The 24,790-nt window shown below is 42.1% G+C and overlaps 4 protein-coding genes across 5 annotated transcripts in view; 3 read left to right on the top strand and 1 right to left on the bottom strand.

Moving 5' to 3' along the window:
• The window catches only part of LOC110511665 (nuclear receptor coactivator 7), a 47,181-nt gene extending 46,516 nt beyond the window's left edge, over positions 1–665 (bottom strand). Inside the window, exon 1 of the mRNA XM_090227296.1 lies at positions 391–665. The gene's annotated coding sequence lies outside the window, so the exon portion shown is untranslated. The remainder of the gene's footprint in view (positions 1–390) is intronic.
• A 474-nt stretch (positions 666–1,139) lies between these two features.
• On the top strand, positions 1,140–14,050 carry LOC110511684 (cytosolic non-specific dipeptidase). Of its 2 annotated transcripts, none has more exons than XM_021592497.3 (13): positions 1,140–1,457; positions 7,423–7,568; positions 7,749–7,879; positions 8,074–8,217; positions 8,430–8,592; positions 9,289–9,377; positions 9,582–9,779; positions 9,872–9,956; positions 10,165–10,325; positions 12,218–12,382; positions 12,683–12,824; positions 13,338–13,485; positions 13,625–14,050. In XM_021592497.3, exons 3-13 carry the CDS (start codon positions 7,751–7,753, stop codon positions 13,695–13,697), a joined length of 1,497 nt encoding a protein of 498 aa, XP_021448172.2. In that variant the 5' UTR covers positions 1,140–1,457; positions 7,423–7,568; positions 7,749–7,750; the 3' UTR covers positions 13,698–14,050. The 2 variants fall into 2 exon arrangements, with proteins under 2 accessions (XP_021448172.2, XP_090083399.1); XM_090227273.1 differs by lacking the exon at positions 1,140–1,457 and adding an exon at positions 5,176–5,271.
• A 3,169-nt stretch (positions 14,051–17,219) lies between these two features.
• Positions 17,220–19,247, top strand: LOC149984496 (beta-Ala-His dipeptidase-like). Its single transcript, XM_090230570.1, has 5 exons — positions 17,220–17,270; positions 17,927–18,010; positions 18,463–18,660; positions 18,756–18,908; positions 19,152–19,247. Exons 1-5 carry the CDS (start codon positions 17,220–17,222, stop codon positions 19,245–19,247), a joined length of 582 nt encoding a protein of 193 aa, XP_090086696.1.
• Positions 19,248–19,912: 665 nt separating this feature from the next.
• On the top strand, positions 19,913–21,769 carry LOC110503742 (beta-Ala-His dipeptidase-like). Its single transcript, XM_090227282.1, has 6 exons — positions 19,913–20,203; positions 20,487–20,498; positions 20,535–20,628; positions 20,722–20,729; positions 20,845–21,173; positions 21,307–21,769. Exons 1-6 carry the CDS (start codon positions 19,919–19,921, stop codon positions 21,350–21,352), a joined length of 774 nt encoding a protein of 257 aa, XP_090083408.1. The 5' UTR covers positions 19,913–19,918; the 3' UTR covers positions 21,353–21,769.
• Positions 21,770–24,790: the final 3,021 nt, after the last annotated feature.

The raw sequence follows: 24,790 nt of genomic DNA, 5'->3' as shown, positions 1-24,790 counted from the left end.
CCATTTGCTTCAGTTTAAGAAATATTTTTCAACAGAATCGATGGAATGAATACACCCCTGATCACATACAAACAGCATGATAATTTTGCTAGTTGTAGAATTCCTTCTCACATCTAGGTGCTGTGCTCCTCTTACCTTTTCCCTTTGCTTGTGGACTTCATTGTACAACACATCAGCTGTCTGTGACCAGGCAAAAAATTACTTTCCAAGCCAAACCTACATATCATATCCGCTAACCGCTACACACAGCCTACCTGCATAATTGTAGCTACTAGAACTAATGTGTTGGTAAACCCGCTAAAATCATGCAGTACAGTGTAGGCTGCCAGCCGTTTAGCAGTTACACTGGCAGGCTCCAATGGCAATACATTAATAAAACCAAAATCTTACCTTGACTTGAAAGAGTTCCAGTGTTGGATAGCCAGTTAGCTAACATAGCTTCCCTTTCTGTTTGAGCCAGTTGTTTGAGTAGGCTAAACTAGCTAGCTGCATTCACTAGCTAAGTGAACGTGAGAGAAGAATACAACGAAATATACCTATCTCTCTCTCTTTCTCTCATGGTTCTCCTTCATTTTTAATTAAATGAATTTGTTCAAAACTGTTAATCTATTGTCTTTCTCTTTCTTTGAGTCAACTACTCACCACATTTTATGCATTGCAGTGCTAGCTAGCTGTATCTTATGATTTCAGTACTATATTCATTCTCTGATCCTTTGATTGGGTGGACAACATGTCAGTTCATGCTGCAAAAGCTCTGATAGGTTGGAGCACGTCCTCCGGAAGTTGTCATAATTACTGTGTATGTCTATGGAATGGGGTGAGAACCATGAGCATCCTAGGTTTTATATTGATGTCAATGTACCCAGAGGAGGACGGAAACTAGCTGTCCTTCGGCTGCACCGATTGCGCTGTACTCATTGCGAGTACCACTGGTGTAGCCAAAGGACAAGGGAAAGCTAAAACTACGGGAAAAATGCTGCGTGTGGTCACAGCATTTCAAATAAAATCACCACACTGTTCATACTTGACAGACAGTTTGTTAATTTCCCAAAACTAAGAGCAGTCACCACATCACTGAGAACCCCTTTCATGTGCCAGTGTCATTTCTGAGCCCAGTCATCACAGCCCTCTGTCCTGACAGTGCTGGAATAGAGAGTAAGATAGTGGAGCTGCAGGCAAATTACTAAGATCTGGTGTTACCCATTTCTGGAGCCTTGTGTCAGACACAGAGTATCAACTTCTGAAGCAGTGTGTGCAAAAGGTGACATCATTTTTTGTCAGCACTTTTTCATGTGGAGCAACGTTTTCAACAATGAGCATTGTGAAACAAAAACAGAGAAACATACTAATCAATGCACACTTGGATTGCCTCACAAGGATAGCAAAAACAGACTATACATTTAGAATGAATTCAGTCAAGGAGCAGAAGGGACATTTTCTCTCATCCAGCTACTAAGGTAACCCTGAATATTGGTCTTATACATGTGATGTAGCCTATTTGATGTGTGTATGTATATATTTGTGATGTGCTATAAATCAAATCAATTGCATGTACTCTATTGCACTGTATTTGCTCTCAATTGATAATTGATAATATTGGAAGAAAAAGTACAACAAATTAAAGATATGTGCGGCCCTCTGAATGATTGTCTCAACCCAAAGTGGTCCCCTTACAAAAAATAGTGAGTAACACTGGTCTACACTGCAAAACAGTGTTTTTTCATCAATTATGTACAGTGCATTCGGAAAGTATTCAGAACCTTTGTATTTTTCCACATTTTGTTACATTCAGGGCTGGGGAGTAACAAATGACATGTAATCCGTTACGTGTAAGGTATTACAAAAAACAGTAACTGTAATCCGTTACGTTACCAGCAAAAATATTGTAATCAAATTACTGATAGTTTTGAAAAACTACATAGAATCAGCATTGAAAAAAGGCGCAAGTTTAAGTTTGTTCCACCTGAGACAACTATGATGACACGCCAAATGTGTTTGATGGATCTTGGGAAAAGAGCACGAATAGGCTTTTGTAGGCTACAGTCCAAGCTACGTCTTGACTGCTGTCGGCATCCAAAGATTATCCAATTTGAATAAACGCTTGGATGTAAGAATGACAGCAGTGGTGTAGTCTACGACATACGGATATCAATTATTCATGATATCTACAAGCGCATTGATGTGAATCACACTTCTACTCTCTCATTTAGCTATTTGTGCCTTACGGATTGTGGTTGTTGTCGATGGCTGTTCACAAATCTAAATGTGTATTTGAACCCAGTAATGGTTGAATTCAAGAAGTTTAAGCTGCCTATACATCATTGTTGTTGAAACCAGTGGACAGCCAGTGAAAAATGTGCTCTTGCAACAGCTGCATAGTGCGGATCCCAGCCTATAGAATAATAGTGGGGCATTTATTGTTCAACCTAATTCATGCTGATAAAAGAAAATCCATAGGCCTAATGTACACCTGCTCAAACCAGCACACTTTTGATAGACTTAAAGGGGCGGTCTGTAGTTGCTATCTATTTTTGGACATATACATCATATATACTGTGCCAGTCAAAAATTTGGACACATCTCACATCAAATAAAATGAAATCAAATGTTATTGGTCACATACACATGATTAACAGATGTTAATGCGAGTGTAGCAAAATGCTTGTGCTTCTAGTTCCAACTGTGCATTGTGCACACTGCATCACCCTCTGGAGAGCCCTGCGGTTGAGGACGGTGCAGTTGCCGTACCAGGCTGTGATTCAGCCCAACAGGATGATCTTGAATGTGCATCTGTAAAAGTTTGTCAGGGTTTTGGGTGACAAGCCAAATTTCTTCAGCCTCCTGAGGTTGAAGAGGCACTATTGCGCCTTCTTCACCACACTGTCTGTGTGGGTGGACCATTTCAGTTCGTCTGTGATGTGTACTTCAATGAACTTAAAACTTTCCACCTTCTCCACTGCTGTCCCTTCGATGTGGATAGGGGAGTGCTCCCTCTGCTGTTTCCTGAAGTCCACAATCATATCCTTTGTTTGAACACAAACCTTTGTGGGGCCCCAGTTTTGAGGGTCAGCAAAGTGGAGATGTTGTTTCCTACTTTCACCAACTGGGGGTGGCCCACCAGAAAGTCCTGGGCCCAGTTGCACAGGGCGGGGTTGAGACCCAGGGCCTGCAGCTTGATGATGAGCTTGGAGGGTATTATGGCGTTGAATGCTGAGCTGTAGTCAATGAACAGCATTCTTATATAGGTATTATTTTTGTCCAGATGGGATAGGGAAGTGTTCAGTGTGATGGCGACACCTACTCATTCAAAGGTTTTTCTTTATTTTTACTATTTTCTAAAACTATCAAAACTATGAAATAACACAAAGAATTATGTAGCAACAAATAAGTGTTAAACAAATCAAAAAATATTTTTAATTTTAGATTCTTCAAAGTAGCCACCCTTTGCCTTGATGAAAGCCTTGCACACTCTTGGCAAAGCATGCCATTCCATGAGCGCAGCATTTATTTTTCATCTCGAATCAATGAGCCCAATCAGTCCTCCCTGACAACAAAATCATAAACAACAGAATAGGGCTGGCTAATAAGTCCTTAGATTTGGGGTCATGCTCAAGTAAAAAAATGTAGCTAATCTATACTATACTATACTATACTATATTTCCAAGTCCTAATCTTGAATATCAAGGGAAATGACATTCATTGGAATGACTGTAATTCTGATAGACTTTGGTTTTTAATGTAAAGATACCATTTAATCGTATTATTATATGTAGTAGAAAGTGATGGGTTAGAAGAAGCCTACATAACCAACCGATAAAGTAAAATTTAACATCCATATATAACCAGCTATGTAAACTTTAACATTAATTTATCTTGCAATAGACGTCGTTCAATTGGTAACAAACATTTTTGTCTTCTTCTAATGACTCTTAAGGGTAAAGTAATCTAAAAGTAACGGAATGTAATCAGATTATGCTTCTGAGTTTGGGTAATCAAAAAGTCACGTTACGTATTACAATTTTGGACAGGTAATTTGTAACTGTAACGGATTACATTTAGAAAGTCTACAATCTACACACAATACCCAATAATCACATTTACATAAGTATTCAGACCCTTTACTCAGTACTTTGTTGAAGCACCTTTGGCAGCAATTACAGCCTCAAGTCTTCTTGGGTATGACGCTTCAAGCTTGGCACACCTGTATTTGGGGAGTTACTCCCATTCTTCTCTGCAGATCTTCTCAAGCTCTGTCAGGTTGGATGGTGACCGTTGCTGCACAGCTATTTCCAGGTCTCTCCAGAGATGTTCGATCGGGTTCAAGTCCAGGCTCTGGCTGAGCCACTGAAGGACATTCAGAGACTTGTCCCAAAGCCACTCCTGCGTTGTCTTGGCTATGTGCTTAGGGTCGTTGTCCTATTGGATGGTGAACCTTCGGCCCAGTCTGAGGTCCTGAGCACTCTGGAGCAGGTTTTCATCAAGGATCTCTCTGTACTTTGCCCCGTTCATCTTTCCCTCGATCCTGACTAGTCTCCCAGTCCCGGCCGCTGAAAAACATCCCCACAGCATGATGCTGCCACCACCATGCTTCAACATAGGGATGGTGCCAGGTTTCCTCCAGACGTGACGCTTAGCATTCAGGCCAAACAGTTCAGACTTGGTTTCATAAGACCAAATAATCTTGTTCCTCATGGTCTGAGAGTCTTTAGGTGCCTTTTGACAAACTGCAAGCGGGCTGTCATGTGCCTTTTACTGAGGAGTGGCTTCCGTCTGGCCACTCTACCATAAAGGCCTGATTGGTGGAGTGCTACAGAGATGGTTGTCCTTCTGGAAGGTTCTTCCATCTCCACAGAGGAACTCTGGAGCTCTGTCAGAGTGACCAAAGCCCTTCCACCCCAATTGCTCAGTGTGGCCAACTCTAGGAAGTGTCTATGTGGTTGCAAACTTATTCCATTTAAGAATGATGGAGGTCACTGTGTTCTTGGACCTTCAATGCTGCAGACATTTTTTAGTACCCTTCCTCAGATGTGTGCCTCGACACAATCCTGTCTCGGTGCTCTACAGACAATTCCTTTGACATCATGGCTTGGTTTTGGCGCTGACATGCACTGTCAACTGTGGGACCTTATATAAACAGGTGTGTGCCTTTCCAAATCATATCCAATTTATTTATTTTACCACAGGTGGTCTTCAATCAAGTTGTAGAAACATCTCAAGGATGATCAATTCCGAGTCTCATTGCAAAGGAAACAGAATACTTATGTAAATAAGGTATTTCTGTTTTTTATTTTTAATAATTTAGCTGAAATTTCTAAAAACCTGTTTTCGCATTGTCATTATGGGGTATTGTGTGTAGATTGATGAGATACATTTTTTTATTTAATCAAATTTAGAATAAGGCTGTAGGTAACAAAATGTGGAAAAGTGGAAGGGGTCTGAATACTTTCCGAATGCACTGCATGTAGTTTTAGAGTTTTTAGAGTTTCATCTAAAAAGGATATATTTGTTAATGTTTCACTATTTTTATGAAATTCACTGAGGAGGATGGTCCTCCCCTTCCTCCTTTGAGGAGCCTCCACTCTGGTACATCCTAGCATATCCACGTATGCAGAATTTAAGTAAAATATTTACGCATGGTTGATAAATGAGGCCCCAGAGTAGGCCCATTGTATTATGATTTGAATAAGGCCATTTCAGTGTTTGATTGCGTCCTGTTTGTTATTTTTATTTGTAGACTCCATTCTGATCCTCACTCCACCGCCAAGAGCGTCCTCATCATAGTCACCAGCCAAGGCTCAGGCTTTTGAAAGAAAAGGCTTTTAGATGTGTGGGAAATAGAATCCATTACTCTTGAATATAATAAGGCCTAGGTCAGAAACTGATAAGTGAGAATTGTCTGTTAATTGAATGATTAGAATATTCCACCCTGAAACATATAATTGTATGGAATTGATTAGGATGTATAAAATCATAATCAATAAATGTGTAGTCCTAGTCATAATTAAGGTAAAGACAATATGTCTTTATGGTATTATAAACACAGACTGTCTGAGCTTGGTTCCGACCTGACTAGAGATTGGGAGAGAACAGGGAGTACGTGTCAAGAACAAGGTCACAAAGCTCTGGCAGGACAAGTGTGTGTGTGTGTGTGTGTGTGTGTGTGTGTGTGTGTGTGTGTGTGTGTGTGTGTGTGTGTGTGTGTGTGTGTGTGTGTGTGTGTGTGTGTGTGTGTGTGTGTGTGTGTGTGTGTGTGTGTGGCTGTGTGTGTGTGTGTGCGTGTGTATGTGCGTCTGTGTGTGTGTGTGTGTGTGTGTGTGTGTGTGTGTGTGTGTGGCTGTGTGTGTGTGTGCGTGTGTTTGTGCGTCTGTGTGTGTGGCTGTGTGAATGTGTGGGCGTGAGAAGTCAGTATAAAATTAATTGATTTGTATTCTTGACTTTAGAACGTTCTCTGAATAAACTGTACTAACCTTTTGTATAAGCTGAGTCTTTGACTCATTATTATTATACCCATGGTCTTACAAACCTCTGGGATTGGTCAGAGCTATTGATTGATTGTTATTATCAATGGGATTGGAAATTCTCTTATCAGAAGCTAGGCAGAATATAGACCTGCATGTTTTACTCTATAACATCTCTATTTTGTATAATGTGGCCACTCCATTCTGATCCTCACTCCACCGCCAAGAGCGTCTTCATCATAGGCACCAGCCAAGGCTCAGGCTTTAGAAAGAAAAGGCTTTTAGATGTGTGGGAAATAGAATCCATTACTCTTGAATATAATAAGGCCTAGGTCAGAAGCTAGGCAGAATGTAGACCTACATGTGGCCCCAGAGTAGGCCTATTGTATTATGATTTGAATTAGGCCATTTCAGTTTTTGTTTGCGTCCTGTTTGTTATTTTTATTTGTAGACTCCATTCTGATCCTCACCCCACCGCCAAGAGCGTCCTCATCATAGGCACCAGCCTATTGAAATCATAATACAATGGGCCTGCTCTGGGGCCTCATTTATCAACCATGCGTACATTTTTTACTTAACTTCTACGTACGTGGAGATGCTAGGATGTACCAGAGGCTACGCATGTTTCCATTGATAAACAGAGCACAGTGGAGGCTCCACACCAGTTAAAGACCCAGGCGTTTATTAACCCCTGCCAGAAGTTATGCTTCCAGTGTTGCAGGTGAACAAGTGTAGTTCTTCTACAACTCCCCTGTTAGGCCATCTGTTTTTTAAGGCCTACTAAGGCAAGGCCCCACAAATGACCGGACTATTCAATCCTTCACTGTATTTTGTTCATTACTTAATGTTGTTCATGTCGAGGGGACACAGCATGCATTCTTTCTTGGAGTTGGATCAATTGTGCCACAATTGTGCTTGTCAGCGAGAAAAATATAATTTGTCAGCTTGCTTGGCTTCTCTTCAGGAAAGGCTTGACCTCGCGACCCTTCCCATCAGGAGGTGAGCCAGTCACCGGAGGTATAAAAACCCTGTGTGTCCCCGGAGACTCCAGTCCAGTGGGTTCTGAAGACAAGGGCAACATTAAACAAGTACCAAACTTACCAGGCTACGGTAAGATGCATTTTATTTGTCGTTATAGTTTAAAAGTTGAAGAACAGAAGAGTAGTGAGACATAATGAGATATAACAATTAGCTTTTTAAGAAAGTAATAATTTGTTTATTAATGTCTCTTCTTAAATTGCTTTCATCATTGCTTAATTTTAAATGAATAAATCCTTCTATTCTTTTTAGAGATGACGATCTGGCAACTGCCTTCCATGCTCCTTGTTGTTATATCAAGTGTCTCTACTCATCCTCATCACTTATTTGAGTATGATGAGCTGAGCCAATATGTTGACAGCCATCAGGAGGAATATGTACAGGCAAGTTTCTAAACAGAATAATGATGTTGTCTGTTTTATTATCTGATAATACAATATTCATTACAAATAAATACTGTGTGTGTGTGTGTGTGTGTGTGTGTGTGTGTGTGTGTGTGTGTTCGTGTGTGTGTGTGTGTGTGTGTGTGTGTGTGTGTGTCTGTGTGTCTGTGTGTGTCTGTGTGTGTGTGTGTTAGACTCTGAGGGACTGGGTTGCTGTAGAGAGCGATTCCAGTGATGTCTTGAGGAGGCCAGACTGCCATCGCATGATGGATATGACGGCTGAGAAACTACAAGCCATGGGAGGGAAGGTGGAACTGGTGGACATCGGCGTACAAGAGGTCAGTTTTCTGAAATGTGGTCAACTTAATGATTATGTTATGGGATCTTTTTGTTTGCTTTTAGCTTAGTCTTTAAAGTCCTTTGGTAGCAGATCAGACTGGTTTGCAGAAATAAATACTAAAAGTTGGGTGTTAACAGAAATGCTCCCTGCCTTGCAAACTGTATTCAGGTCATTTTCTGCATCTACCGTGTCTTTTATCATCATGCTTAGCTGCCTGATGGCAAGACAGTGGCCTTACCCAAGGTGGTGACAGCCCAGTTTGGCAGTGACCCCAGTAAGCAGACAGTCTGTGTGTACGGACATGTGGATGTCCAGCCCGCTAAGCTAGAGGACGGCTGGGCCACTGAACCCTACAACCTGACCGACATCAACGGTAGGCTATGGCTTCCAACAGTAGTCTATGGTATCCAACAGTAGTCTATGGTATCCAACAGTAGTCTATGGTATCCAACAGTAGTCTATGGTATCCAACAGTAGTCTATGGTATCCAACAGTAGTCTATGGTATCCAACAGTAGTCTATGGTATCCAACGGTAGTCTATGGTATCCAACGGTAGTCTATGGTATCCAACAGTAGTCTATGGTATCCAACAGTAGTCTATGGTATCCAACGGTAGGTTATGGGTTGCAACAGTAGGCTATGTTTCAAGGGTAGGCTATGGGTTCCAACAGTAGGCTATGGGTTGCAACAGTATGCTATGTTTCAAGGGTAGGCTATGGGTTGCAACAGTAGGCTATGTTCCAAGGATAGGTTACGGGTTCCAACTGTAAACTATGGATTCCAGGCATTCACAGTCACAGCAATCAAATATATTATAATGATTTTTTTACAGTGCTTTACAGTAATCCATTCTCAACCCAACGCATAGAAACATCTATCTACAACTAACAGCCATTAGATATTGTAACTAACGTGAAGGAATGAAGCAAGTACTTGGGTGTGGGATGATTTTTACCATACATATTTTGAACCAATGAAATGTAACTGATACATGCATGTTAAATGTCAATGTGAGCTGAACATAATGGACATTTATTTGAAAATAATTACTTTGATTCTACCTCTAAGGAAACCTCTACGGCAGAGGGGCGTCTGACAACAAGGCCCCTGTCTTAGCCTGGATCCATACAGTGGAGGCCTATCAGGCCCTCAGCATTGTGAGTGTTCAGTAAGAAGAGATATCAGAGTGAACTCATAGGAGATGTAGAGACAAGATGTGGTGAAACAAGTTAAGTTGCAGTCTAACTGACCGTTATTAGGGAGCTTTCCTTTGTTATAATAATTCTTATTTTTTTCCACTCCTCCTTCCCCTCCTTCCCCTTCCTCTCCTCCTCTCCACCCCCTGCCCTCTCCCCATGCAGGACCTGCCAGTCAATGTGAAGTTCATCATCGAGGGGATGGAGGAGACCGGGTCCAATGGCCTGGACGCCATGATCGTGGCGCAGAAAGACACGTTCTTCTCCGACGTCGAATACATCATCATCTCAGACTGTGGTTGGCTGAGCCGACGCCCCGCTCTCACCTACGGGACCAGGGGAAACTGCTACTTCTTTGCTGAGGTAGGACGGACTGGGGGCATTTCCAATTCTGTGGAACGTTACTTTTTCAAGATCATTAATGAATAGCCATGGTGACTTTGTATGTTTGGTAGGTAGAGGGCCCAAAACAGGACCTACACTCAGGGGTGTATGGAGGCACTGTTATAGAGCCTATGACAGATCTGATTGGCATATTGGGTGAGTTTTTCACCTCTTTGAGTGACAGTTTGTTGTACTATCTTAACACCTACTTTATAGGTATCTCTGGCTCATGTTTGCATGCAAAGCTATCGTCCTTGTGTCTGTGTGAGATCTCTATTGGCAGAAATAATAAAATATTAGATATCCCTACAAATGTGTGTCCATAAGAACTGCTTGTGTGTTGACCTATCTCTCCCACACCCAGACACACTGATCAGCCCCAGTGGAAAGATCCTCATTCCAGGCATCAGAGAGGCCGTTGCCCCACTCTCAGACGAAGAGTGGAAGATGTACCAGGACATTGAGTTTGACATTGAGAGCTTTAAGTCCAAGATCGGTGTCACTCAACTAATGTACAGCAACAAGGTGATTGACAGGGGAGTGGATTTTTTTCCAAAAAGCAATACATAAAAAAAAAAGGTTTTAATGTGTTCTTTTTAGGTTTTCACTCCTCCTATCTCTGTTTCTCTGTGTTTACCCTGTACAGTGCCTTGCGAAAGTATTCGGCCCCCTTGAATTTGCGACCTTTTGCCACATTTCAGGCTTCAAACATAAATATACAAAACTGTATTTTTTTGTGAAGAATCAACAACAAGTGGGACACAATCATGAAGTGGAACGACATTTATTGGATATTTCAATTTTTTTTAACAAATCAAAAACTGAAAAATTGGGCGTGCAAAATTATTCAGCCCCCTTAAGTTAATACTTTGTAGCGCCACCTTTTGCTGCGATTACATCTGTAAGTCGCTTGGGGTATGTCTCTATCAGTTTTGCACATCGAGAGACTGAAATTATTTTCCCATTCCTCCGTGCAAAACAGCTCGAGCTCAGTGAGGTTGGATGGAGAGCATTTGTGAACAGCAGTTTTCAGATTTCCACAGATTCTCGATTGGATTCAGGTCTGGACTTTGACTTGGCCATTCTAACACCTGGATATGTTTATTTTTGAACCATTCCATTGTAGATTTTGCTTTATGTTTTGGATCATTGTCTTGTTGGAAGACAAATCTCCGTCCCAGTCTCAGGTCTTTTGCAGACTCCATCAGGTTTTCTTCCAGAATGGTCCTGTATTTGGCTCCATCCATCTTCCCATCAATTTTAACCATCTTCCCTGTCCCTGCTGAAGAAAAGCAGGCCCAAACCATGATGCTGCCACCACCATGTTTGACAGTGGGGATGGTGTGTTCAGTGTGATGAGCTGTGTTGCTTTTACGCCAAACATAACATTTTGCATTGTTGCCAAAAAGTTCAATTTTGGTTTCATCTGACCAGAGCACCTTCTTCCACATGTTTGGTGTGTCTCCCAGGTGGCTTGTGGCAAACTTTAAACAACACTTTTTATGGATATCTTTAAGAAATGGATTGTTGTCCTATGGACAGAGTCTCCCACCTCAGCTGTAGATCTCTGCAGTTCATCCAGAGTGATCATGGGCCTCTTGGCTGCATCTCTGATCAGTCTTCTCCTTGTATGAGCTGAAAGTTTAGAGGGACGGCCAGGTCTTGGTAGATTTGCAGTGGTCTGATACTCCTTCCATTTCAATATTATCGCTTGCACAGTGCTCCTTGGGATGTTTAAAGCTTGGGAAATCTTTTTGTATCCAAATCCGGCTTTAAACTTCTTCACAACAGTATCTCGGACCTGCCTGGTGTGTTCCTTGTTCTTCATGATGCTCTCTGCGCTTTTAACGGACCTCTGAGACTATCACAGTGCAGGTGCATTTATACGGAGACTTGATTACACACAGGTGGATTGTATTTATCATCATTAGTCATTTAGGTCAACATTGGATCATTCAGAGATCCTCACTGAACTTCTGGAGAGAGTTTGCTGCACTGAAAGTAAAGGGACTGAATAATTTTGCACGCCCAATTTTTCAGTTTTTGTTTTGTTAAAAAAGTTTGAAATATCCAATAAATGTCGTTCCACTTCATGATTGTGTCCCACTTGTTGTTGATTCTTCACAGAAAAATACAGTTTTATATCTTTATGTTTGAAGCCTGAAATGTGGCAAAAGGTCGCAAAGTTCAAGGGGGCCGAATACTTTCGCAAGGCACTGTATGTATATAGCCTCGTTATTGTTATTTTTTGATCATGTTTTTTTTATTGTGTTATTTTGTCTTTTATCTATTTGTACATTTTCAAACTTTTTAACTGCATTGTTGGGAAAGGGATCGTAAGTAAACATTTCACGGTAAAGTCTTCACTTGTTGTACTCGGTGCATGTGACAAATAAGAGTTTCATTTGATTTCTCAGGTAGATCTGCTGGCCCATCGTTGGCGTTACCCTACTGTTACCATCCATGGCATCGAGGGGGGCTTCTCTGGCCCTGGCTCCAAGACGGTCATCCCTGCTAAGGTCATTGCCAAGTTCTCCATTCGACAGGTCCCCAACATGGACCCAGCAGTGGTCAAGAAACAGGTAGGTGGTACACACCTCTCACCCAGTCCATTGTACAGTTGCATGACAACACAATTACAGTGTACATGCAGTTATACACAGTTACACACATTTCTGGAATTGTTATAACCTTCAGACTCTCTTTATACAATACATCCAAGAAAAGGGAACATTCATCCAGGTTACACTATTATAATGTACCTCATTCTGCTCATTCAGTTCAGTTACTATTCAGTTATTGACTATTTCAGTTTTGGTTTCAGTTAATGAAATAGACATGAAGACTGTATGTATGAATGTTACATATTTGTTCTGTTGTAGGTTACAGACTACCTGAACTCTGTGTTTGCCAAGAGAAAGAGCCCCAACAAGTTGAAGGTGACCATGATCATCGGGGCTAAGCCCTGGTTAGCAGACACCAAGCACCCTCTGTACGAGGCAGGGAAAGCAGCCGTGAAGAGAGGTACAGTTAGACAACTCTGCTCTGGACAAACCAAAGGACATTTCTTATGCTGTCTGTGTGTGTATTTGCATGAACAGTGGTCATAGGGGTTATGATTACTGTGTAGTAGCTGACTGTGGACATTTATTGCACAACAGTAGCTTCACAGTGATAGGCCTATCTGTAGTCTTTAGAGTTACCAGACATAGATACATATCCTTATCGCTAAAAGAAGCCAGTGTGCTGTGGTTCTACTGTAGACCAGTGGTTAAGACATGACAGTGCAGCGGTATTGTAATGTTTGTGTAGCAGAAAGGACTTGGAATGAAAATCTCGTGAAGAGGTAGCCCTGTCTGAGGCTTGTATCCTAAATGACAGCCTTGGACCTTGCAGATGAACTCTTGGTCTAACGGTTAAGATATTGACTTAGTGAGCCGGAGACCTGACTTCTAATCCCACTGGTTGCAGTTGGTTTTCCTCTACTGCAGGTATAATGCATTATGACGCAGTCAGACTTGTCACTGTTTTCTCTAGTGTTTAACGTGGAGCCAGACCTGATCCGTGAAGGGGGAACCATCCCCATCGCCAAGACCTTTGAGGACGTGACCGGTAAGAGCATCATCATGATGCCCATCGGAGGCTTCGACGATGGCCTCCACTCCCAGAACGAGAAGATGAGCAGGTTAGCCCTTCAATCTCCTAATACAGTATGTATCAAAAAAATGACGATGGACATTTATAGATTTTTACGCATGCACGCATGAACACACACACATAGACGTATCAACAATGTCTTATTTATGTTTATATTCCTTTCCCAGGTACAACTACATAGAGGGGACCAAGTTGTTCATCGCGTACCTCCATGAAGTGGCCCATCTCAAGAAGGACTGAGAGCACCTCTTTTCATCACCACCGTTATAAGACAGTTCTATATTGTTTAGCTTGTATGAGATCCCATCAGTGGAGTCTGGCTTTGTTTAGCCTTTTTCCTGACATTAACTGGTAACTTTTCTTGTTTCTTTCCCTCTAAGCAAAACATTCCAGAAACCCTGTGAGTTCTTGGCATCTGATATAGCCTCAACACTCTGCCTCTCTCTCTCGCTCTCTCTCTCTCTCTTTCTGAATCTTTCTTCCCCCCTCACGTTCCTCCTTTCTCTCTCTCAATGTCTCTCTCTCTCAATTTCTCTTTCATTCACATACAAATGTCTACTTGATAGAGAAAATAAAACTGGTTTGACGCACTATATGTTTTCTGAATCTTTTTTGTCTGGTATGCTTTAGAAAGAACATTGTCAAGTGTTAACCAATATCCACCACGCCAATATATAAAGAACAAGTGTTTCCCAATACCATCCCTGACTTCAAGACATAAAGAAGTGTTTCACAAAAACAAAGAGCAGCAAAAATTGCAGTTCGGCACATGGAAACACTCTTTTCTTCAGCATTATGGTGAGTCTTTACTATTTTAGCAAAACGTGTATACATTTTTTTCATGGACTTCCTTAATTTAGTGCACTACGAAGACGCTGTCATGGAAAAACAGAAGTGGCTGCAGGTTTATAGATGGTATGATGAAGAAGAAGGGTGAAATTACTTGTAACATAACAGAAAAGTGTGTGTGATATTGAACATCAATATGATTGTATGATGACCTGAGTGGGGTCATGTGTATGCATGCATAACAGGGTTTTCATGAGCAGCTAAGCTTGCTGGTGTCATGTACTGTAGCCTAGATACTGTTAAGACAGCATTATGGCATCACCAACTGTAACTTATGTTAGCATCCTTCATCCTCTGTATTAGTTCTGTTAGAAAGTTCAACAGTATTCCCAGTTGAGAAAGTGCTAAGTCGCGTTTTTTGTCATACTGCACCCTGATCTTTGATCCTCAAGCCCTGGCAGAGTCCAATCAAGTCAGTCAGATACCAGAGACTACCTACAACCATAGACTTTGAATTACTAGAACAGACAATTCCATTCAAGTCACTGCTGTGTGTTGTTTTGGAATTCTATTTCTATGCTCCCACACTCTCAGGAGTAACATGGAAATCTAAACTCACCAAACCACCCATTGCCCTCTACAAGTACAGTGCCTTGCGAAAGTATTCGGCCCCCTTGAACTTTGCGACCTTTTGCCACATTTCAGGCTTCAAACATAAAGATATAAAACTGTATTTTTTTGTGAAGAATCAACAACAAGTGGGACACAATCATGAAGTGGAACGACATTTATTGGATATTTCAAACTTTTTTAACAAATCAAAAACTGAAAAATTGGGCGTGCAAAATTATTCAGCCCCTTTACTTTCAGTGCAGCAAACTCTCTCCAGAAGTTCAGTGAGGATCTCTGAATGATCCAATGTTGACCTAAATGACTAATGAGGATAAATACAATCCACCTGTGTGTAATCAAGTCTCCGTATAAATGCACCTGCACTGTGAAAGTCTCAGAGGTCCGTTAGAGAGCATCATGAAGAACAAGGAACACACCAGGCAGGTCCGAGATACTGTTGTGAAGAAGTTTAAAGCCGGATTTGGATACAAAAAGATTTCCCAAGCTTTAAACATCCCAAGGAGCACTGTGCAAACGATAATATTGAAATGGAAGGAGTATCAGACCACTGCAAATCTACCAAGACCTGGCCGTCCCTCTAAACTTTCAGCTCATACAAGGAGAAGACTGATCAGAGATGCAGCCAAGATGCCCATGATCACTCTGGATGAACTGCAGAGATCTACAGCTGAGGTGGGAGACTCTGTCCATAGGACAACAATCAGTCGTATATTGCACAAATCTGGCCTTTATGGAAGAGTGGCAAGAAGAAAGACATTTCTTAAAGATATCCATAAAAAGTGTTGTTTAAAGTTTGCCACAAGCCACCTGGGAGACACCAAACATGTGGAAGAAGGTGCTCTGGTCAGATGAAACCAAAATTGAACTTTTTGGCAACAATGCAAAACGTTATGTTTGGCGTAAAAGCAACACAGCTCATCACCCTGAACACACCATCCCCACTGTCAAACATGGTGGTGGCAGCATCATGGTTTGGGCCTGCTTTTCTTCAGCAGGGACAGGGAAGATGGATGGAGCCAAATACAGGACCATTCTGGAAGAAAACCTGATGGAGTCTGCAAAAGACCTGAGACTGGGACGGAGATTTGTCTTCCAACAAGACAATGATCCAAAACATAAAGCAAAATCTACAATGGAATGGTTCAAAAATAAACATATCCAGGTGTTAGAATGGCCAAGTCAAAGTCCAGACCTGAATCCAATCGAGAATCTGCGGAAAGAACTGAAAACTGCTGTTCACAAATGCTCTCCATCCAACCTCACTGAGCTCGAGCTGTTTTGCAAGGAGGAATGGGAAAAAATGTCAGTCTCTCGATGTGCAAAACTGATAGAGACATACCCCAAGCGACTTACAGCTGTAATCGCAGCAAAAGGTGGCGCTACAAAGTATTAACTTAAGGGGGCTGAATAATTTTGCACGCCCAATTTTTCAGTTTTTGATTTGTTAAAAAAGTTTGAAATATCCAATAAATGTCGTTCCACTTCATGATTGTGTCCCACTTGTTGTTGATTCTTCACAAAAAAATACAGTTTTATATCTTTGTTTGAAGCCTGAAATGTGGCAAAAGGTCGCAAAGTTCAAGGGGGCCGAATACTTTCGCAAGGCACTGTATATAAGTCAGTAGCTAGAGACAAGTAGAAGCCAGTAGAACTAGATTGAGGCAAATATTGCTAGAATGTACAGTATGGAGTAAGTTATTACTTGGTTATTATCATCATCACTGGCTTCCTGTGGCATCTTACTCTCCCTCTCAGACAAAGTTCATTGTTGTTGCGTTCCTGTTACTCCACACATCGGCTTCCTCTTCTTCCTCCTCTTCTCCTGGAGCTGCAGGCATGTTGGAACCACTGTTTCAATACATAGATGACCACCAAAATCAGTTTGTTCAGGTGAGGAATGAGCACTATTATGACATTCTACTTGGAGTTGGGACTCATACCTACTCTGAACTTTACTGAACTGTATAATTATACAAATATACATGTTCTTGTGCTGTGAATAGAGAGAAACCGAAGCAAAATAATGAGAGAGAGAGAGAGACTGACTGACTGAGAGAAGAAATGTGAAGGGGTTTAACACTTTCATGATAAATACTGTGGTCTCTGATAAAGTCATCAAAATGATTCTGAGTGTGGGTCAGTGGGGCTGTTGCAGTGTTCTCTGCACGTATTCCCTGCCCTAGACAGTATTTGGCTGTGTACAGTTATTATTATACAATCTATGCAATAGTCTGACCCTTTCCTGGTTGGTGCCTGACTCAGAGGCTGAAGGAGTGGGTTGCTGTTCAGAGTGACTCAGGAGATCACACAAAATGGGGAGAAGTTGAAAGTATACTGAACATGACAGCAGTGAGGATCCAAGAGATGGGAGGCACAGTGGAGTTTGCAGATGTAGGCACTCGTCGGGAAGGCTACAATACACACCATCAGTCATGCCTATTATTCTCCAGATAATGTGACACAATTGGGTGTAATAATTTGTCTTAAAATACCTTTTAAAAATAATGTACCTTTCCGGTCTATCACATACGCTGCCCAGTGGGGAGACTGTGCCACTTCCACCAGTGATACTGGCTGAGTTTGAGAGGGACCCAAAGAAAGCTACTCTCTGTATCTACGGTCATGTGGATGTCCAGCCAGCCAAGATGGCGGATGGCTGGACCACTGACCCCTTCAATCTAACAGAAATCAAAGGTATTGCTGCATGTTACATGCCATGAATGGAGGGGTTTGATGTACATCCAAAATAATAACAGGAGCTGGACAAAAAAGGAGATTTTGAGTGAACGTAATGTCCACTCACTGTTTTGCTGGGTCAAAATGGGATATTTTAAATAAATCAAAGTTTGATTACTTAGAGAAAAGAGGAATGTCCACTCACTGTTTTGCTGCTCCCATACGGGATATTTTAATAAACCTTAGATTATATAATCACAACCAGGTTGCCTGCCTGCTATCCATAGGCCAGCTTCAGCAAGCTAATGTACCCTGGTATTACAAATGTGACAATATGAGGATGAAGGTGGCTCATGGTTTTGGTTCCCTAGGTAACCTGTATGGGCAAGGGGCCACGGACAACAAAGGGCCGGTCCTGGCCTCATGCTGTGGAGTCCTACCAGGCCACAGAGAAGGTTAGGCCCTGAAACAGCACAGATGAAATCTGAATCTTAATGTTCTGCTTGCGGTCTCTAGTTCGTTTTCAGAAATGATCTAAACCATGCAGTGTAGCTTAACATAGCAATGGTTATTAAAGGGATATCATAACCCCAATGTTTGGGGTCATTTTTATTTTACTAGGCAAGTCAGTTAAGAACAAATTCTTATTTTGAATGACGGCCTAGGAACAGTGGGTTAACTGCCTTTTTAAGGGGCAGAACGACAGATTTGTACCTTGTCAGCTCGGGGGTTTGAAATTGCAACCTTCCGGTTACTAGTCCAACGCTCTAACCACTAGGCTACCCTGCCGCCCCTAATCTGTGAGTCTGAATATAAAACAATTTGTGGGATTGTAGTGGAGTCAAACAGTAGGTGAATAAGAGACAGGTGACTGACTGGTAGGATTGCCTGGATCTAATGATTTCAGGAGATACTAGTGAATATAAAACTCATCATTGAGGGTCTGGAGGAGGTGGGCTCATACGGTCTGTTGGAGTTGACCAGGAAGAGAAACGACAGCTTCTTTGCAGATGTGGACTTCATAGTGATCTCTGACAACGTGTGGGCGACCAGAACCCCAGCCCTGACCTATGGAACCAGAGGGAGCAGATATTTCTTTGTGGAGGTGATGATATATCTCATTTGATTGCTCAAATAAAAATATGACACACTCTACCAGGGTACCATTTGTTCAGTATGTTCCTCTGTTACGTGTTTCAGGTTGATTGCCCTAAACTGGACTTCCATCCTGGAGTGTATGGGGGTTCGATCCAGGAGCCCATGTCAGATCAGATAGCCTTACTGGGTGAGATACAGAGGCGTTTGACTGACAGCTCTATCCAGTCGTCAAAAAAAGAGAGGCGCAACTCTCTTGTCTGATAGACAAAGTTATATATTCATTCCGTTAGAGTTCAGGTCAGAAGTCCCTGCACCAAGCAAAAAATGAAGATAAAGGTGTATGTGAGCTGAGGTGCTTATCCAAACTCAGTTCCAGTTAAAACATGTTTCATCCCAAAATGTCTTCATTATTTCTTATTCCTCCCAAACAGGAAGTCTGTTAGATCACACAGGTAAGATCCTGGTTCCTGGGGTCACTGATGATGTCGCGCCCCTCAGAGGAAGCTCTATGACAACATCAGCTTTGACCTGGAGGAGATGAAGAGTGTGACTGGGGTCAAACACTTCCTACAGGACACTAAGGTACTTGTCTGACCAATTATGGTCATTGCCATGCCAAACATTGAAAATTGGCCTAACAACCATTGGAGTTGGCTAGACAAAACTAATCTGGGCGTAAGGATGAAGACGTGTTCTGTCAGTGGGTACTGTAGAAGTCGATGTTTGACAGAGTGTGATTACCTTTTTTGGGATACACCCTATCTGAGCTATATAACATGGGGCAGCAGGTAGCCTAGTGGTTAGAGCGTTGGACTAGTAACCGAAAGGTTGCAAGATCGAATTTCCGAGCTGACAAGGTAAAAATCTGTCATTCTGCCCCTGAACAAAGCAGTTAACCAATTGTTCCTAGGCCGTCATTGAAAATAAAAATTTGTTCTTAACTTTTTATGGCTGCAGGGGCAGTATTGAGTAGCTTGGATGAAAAGGTGCCCATTGTAAACGGCCAGCTCCTCAGTCTCAGTTGCTAATATATGCATATTATTATCCATATTAACATTATGGATGTTGGATAGAAAACACTCTGAAGTTTCTAAAACTGTTTCAATTATGTCTGTGAGTATAACAGAACTCATATTGCAGGCAAAAACCTGAGAAATTCCACTTTCTGTTCATATTTTTTCTGGGGGTGGCAGATTTTCAACCAAGCTCTCATTGAAATTACAGGGAGATATGGACGAGTTTTCACTTCCTACGCCTTCCACTAGATGTCAACAGTTAATACAACTTTGTTTGATGACTCTAATGTGAAGGGGGGGTCGAATGAGACAGGAAATAGTCACCACTGCCACGAGTTGACCATGCTTTCACCATGCGCGTTCACAGGGGAAGCACCTGCGTTCCATTGGTCATCTGAAGTCATTCTCATTCTCATTCTCATTCTCAGGGCCTTCTCAGAACCAAGCACCAAAACTGTCATCCCCAAACAGGTTACAGGGAAGTTCTCCATCCGACAGGTCCCCAACATGGACCCTCCAGATGTGGAGAGGAAGGTACAGAGTATCTACCTGTCATGGTTTGAATGACAGGTGTACCAGGGTTGGGACAGGAGAATACCCATAACAAATCCTTTAAGGATCAACGTCTGCTAAATTACCAAAATGTAAATGTATTGGTCTCTGAGTAAGTGTACAGTATAGAAATGTTGGCTCGCTCTATCTTGGTCACTCTAAGAGTCCATGTGTATATTTAAAACCCCGAGACCAATCCTAACATAGCCACCCTCCTCAAGCCTCCATGTCCAACTCTCCTCTGTCACAATACCATGTTTCACAGGTGAAGGAGCACCTTCAGCAGATCTTCTCCACTCTAAAAAGTCCTAACAGGCTGAGGGTGACCACAACTGTTGGGGCTAAACCATGGGTGGCTAACCTGAAGGACCCACTGTGCATTGACGGACAAAGGGCAGTCAGAGAGGGTCAGTTGTAGAGGCCATTTACATAACCTCTCTCATTTGAAACCATGTCTAACTTCATTGTTTAAGTTAAGATGCGGTTTATCCTTGTGTTAGTGTTTGGAGTGGAACCGGAGCTGATCCGTGAGGGCTCCACCATCCCTATCGCTCAGAACTTCCAAGAGGAGATGGAACCGGAGCTGATCCACCATCCCCATCGCTCTGAACTTCCAAGAGGAGATGGAACCGGAGCTGATCCGTGAGGGCTCAACCATCCCTATCGCTCAGAACTTCCAAGAGGAGATGGAACCGGAGCTGATCCGTGAGGGCTCCACCATCCCTATCGCTCAGAACTTCCAAGAGGAGATGAAACCGGAGCTGATCCGTGTGGGCTCCACCATCCCCATCGCTCTGAACTTCCAAGAGGAGATGGAACCAGAGCTGATCCATGAGGGCTCCACCATCCCCATCGCTCTGAACTTCCAAGAGGAGACAGGCAAGAGTGTGATGATGCTGCCTATAGGTGGCCATGATGATGGAGAGCACTCTCAGAATGAGAAGATCAGCAGGTAAGAGGAGATGAGAAAAGAAGAGATACGATTCCAGACGTTTCTCCCCTAAATTTGTTTTTTTTTACATGGCAGATTAATCATGGCAAACGTCATCTTCAGTAAAATACTGAATCTTGTTTTTCTCTCTCAGGTACAACTACATTGAGGGGACGAAGCTGTTAGCTGATTATTTTTGATGAGATCTCACTACTACAGAAGGTGCAGGATATATTTCCATCCAAGCTGTGACCATGATAATTATGTTGTAGGTGACAGTATTGTGCTAGTTGAGTGCCTGGGTTTACATCAATAATGGCTGATCCCATGCTGTGACTCCACTCTCCCAGGGTTTCTCAGGGGGAGTGTGATATCCAAGAACCACATGTACATTTCACCACACAATGAATAACTTACACACTAGTACATGTGTGAAGCAGGACAAATACAACCACCCCTATTTGACCTTTGAACAGGTATTATTACATAGCCTGAATGAGGTTTATTACTTACCATAGGAACAACATTTTAGCACCCTCTAGTATAACTATTTCTACTATTTGTATTTTATGCATGTATTCTACTCTGGATGAACTAATAAAGGGGGCAAAGACAAACGGTGGCATGTCTTGTGAAATAAATGTATTGGCTGACTCAATAAACACTTAAGTGTTATCCAAATGTAAAAAATAAAATACTTGAGTCTTGTGGGAACATTTCCGGAAAAAAGGGGAGTCACCACACTTGCGTCTTTCACTTTGAACAAAAACATTTTTATATTGCACTTTAGATAGATATCATCCGTTACTTATTTGTGTGACTTGTCTGGATGTCAGTGTGGGCTCTCAAGAGAAGATAAGCTATGTGCACACTGCCCACAAAATGAGGTGGAAACTGAGCTGCGCTCCCTAACCTCCTGCCAAAAGTATGACCATATTAGAGACACATATTTCCCTCAGATTACACAGACCCAAAATAATTTGAAAACAAACCCAATTTTGATAAACTCCCATATCTATTGAGTGAAATACCACAGTGTGCCATCACAGCAGCAAAATGTGTGACCTGTTGCCACAATAAAAGGGCAACCCATGAAGAACAAACACCATTGGAAAGGAAAGGAGACTAGTCATGAACTTACAGGATAAGAGACATGAACTGAGGTCGTTAAACAACCATCACTAACAGAGTGGCTGCTGGTATCGCATACCCCCTGACAGAATATGGTATCGCATACCCCCTGACAGAAACCGTGTCATTTTGAACACTGCCAAGTGGAATGGAGGAATGTTCCTTCATCTAAGCCACATCTAAAACATAGGGAGGAGATATCTGGGTTGAACTTGTGCAGTCTAGATGGGGTGATATAGAGCTGATGAGGGAAATTAAACTGGATCAGTCAATGTGGATGTAACACCATCCCTGCATAGGTCACTCCATAGATCCTCATCTAGATCAATACCCAGATCTTTTTCCCATCTAGGTCGGGGTTTATCTAGCTCAGGCAGTGTTAGTCCTGACATAAGAGCATCGTATACACAGGAAATGGTCTCGAACAGTGGTTGGTCTGCGTGGCAGAGTTGTTCAATAGGTGACATCTTAGGTAGGTTCCATTGTCCCTTGAGAGTCACCCTAATAAAGTTTCGTAGTTGTAGGTAGCTAAAGAAGTCCCTGTTAGGCAAGTGGTATTTCTGTTTCAGCTGATCAAAAGACATAAGAACTCCCTCCTCGTAACAATGTTCCAGAAGAGTGATACCCTTATCTGACCATGGTCTAAAGTTACTATTCAGGAAAAACATACGAATCAATCTATTGTTCCATAAAGGGGTTTTAGGGGAAAGGAATCCCCCTCGTCTGAACAGCTCGTGCAGTTTGCACCATGCCAGGACAGAATGTATGATTAAAGGGTTGTCTGATGGTTTTTATAGATTTTCTGTCCCATTTGTAAAACAATTCTGCCCCATTTGTAAAACAATTCTGCCCCAGTTTCATCATTTACCTCAAGCTTTTCAATGTTCAACCATGAGGGAGAGGGACCATTGTCAGACCTCTGATCCAGAAACCTAGACTGTGCAGCCCAGTAGTACATTCTAAAATTGGGGAGGTTTAAGCCCCCTTGACTGTAATCAAGGGTCAGTTTATCCAAGCTTACCCTAAGGGTTTTGCCGTGCCAGATATTCCGTCTGGTCAGCTTGTCGAGAGAGGAAAAAAAATGCTGTGGGAACAGGGATAGGGAGAGATTGAAACAGATATAGAAATCTGGGTAGGACATTCATTTTAATTACATTGATTCTACCCAGTAGAGTGAGAGGTAAGTCCATCCATTTACAAAGGTCACCCTCCACCTTTTGCAACAAACTGGCCAGATTGAGTTTATAGAGGTTGTTCAGATTACCATCCACCATTATGCCCAAATATGTGAAGCCCATAGGCAACCTTCTAAAAGGAAACTTGTGCTTGATGGTATGATGGTCAAAGACAGACAACAGTAAGATTTCGCTTTTATCAAAATTGACCTTATATCCAGAGAAAGAACTATAACACTGTAGTAGGATCTGCAAGTGAGAGAGCGAGTGTTCTGGGTTTGTTAGAAATAAGATAAGGTTGTCCGTAAAGAGTGATAAATTATGGGTATGGGGGCCCACCTCAAAGACATGTATGTCAGGGCACGTTCTAATAGCCTCAGCCAACGGTTCGATGGTGAGGGCAAAGAGGTGGGGGCTAATTGGGCAACCTTGTCTGTTCCCCCTATAAAGAGGGAAAGAGGAGGAAGTAATCCCATTGGTAGCAATCCTAGCTTTAGGAGATTTGTAGAGTGATTTTATCACATTTACAAACACGGTACCTAAACCAAACTTTTCCAAGACGCGAAAGAGGTATGGCCATTCAACCCTATCAAAGGCCTTTTCAGCGTCGAGGGAGACTGCGACACTAGGTATTTTGTTTTTGTTAGCAAGGTGAATTATATCAAAGAACCTTCTGAGATTATTGGGGGACAATCTATTAATTATGAAGCCAGTCTGATCTGGGTTGACCAACAGGGGAAGACATGACTCCAGTCTCTTAGATAGCATCTTTGTGGCCAGTTTACAATCTGTGTTAAGGAGAGAGATTGGTCTATAGGAGGCGCACTTTAGCGGGTTTTTCCCTTTCTTGTGGATTACAGCAATCACTGCTTGAGAGACAGATTCTGGAAAGCAGTTGTCTTCCCTGGCTTTTTTAAGTACCTCCATAAGGTAGGGGACCAACAGCTCCCTAAATTCTTTATAGAACTCTGGAGGGAAGCCATCCTCCCCAGGAGATTTATTAGAAGGTAAAGATTTAATGGCCTCCAACAATTCAGGAACTGAGAAGTGTTCACTCAGGCGCTCGCTGTCTTTCCCTGACAGGCATGGGAGGTTGAGAGAGGAGAGAAAGGAGTCGATCTCTGATAGATCATCGCTTGATTGGGAAGTGTAGAGGTCTTCATAGTATTTCTTAAGTATTATTAATTTCAATAGGGTCGAAAGATCTCATTAGTAAGAGTTTCTATAGCATTAATTGTCCTCTGTGAGGACTTTGTGAGGTTTCTCTCCAAGCTAGTATTAACGCTTTTTTGATTTAGTGATGGCCCTCTCAGCTTGATATGTGTTCAGAAT

Source organism: Oncorhynchus mykiss, chromosome 3, assembly GCF_057628025.1.
Source record: "Oncorhynchus mykiss isolate SJ-2025 chromosome 3, ASM5762802v1, whole genome shotgun sequence".
Lineage (NCBI taxonomy): Eukaryota > Metazoa > Chordata > Actinopteri > Salmoniformes > Salmonidae > Oncorhynchus > Oncorhynchus mykiss.
The sequence above is the reverse complement of the archived record's forward strand: the minus strand, read 5'-3'. Positions and strand labels throughout refer to the sequence as shown.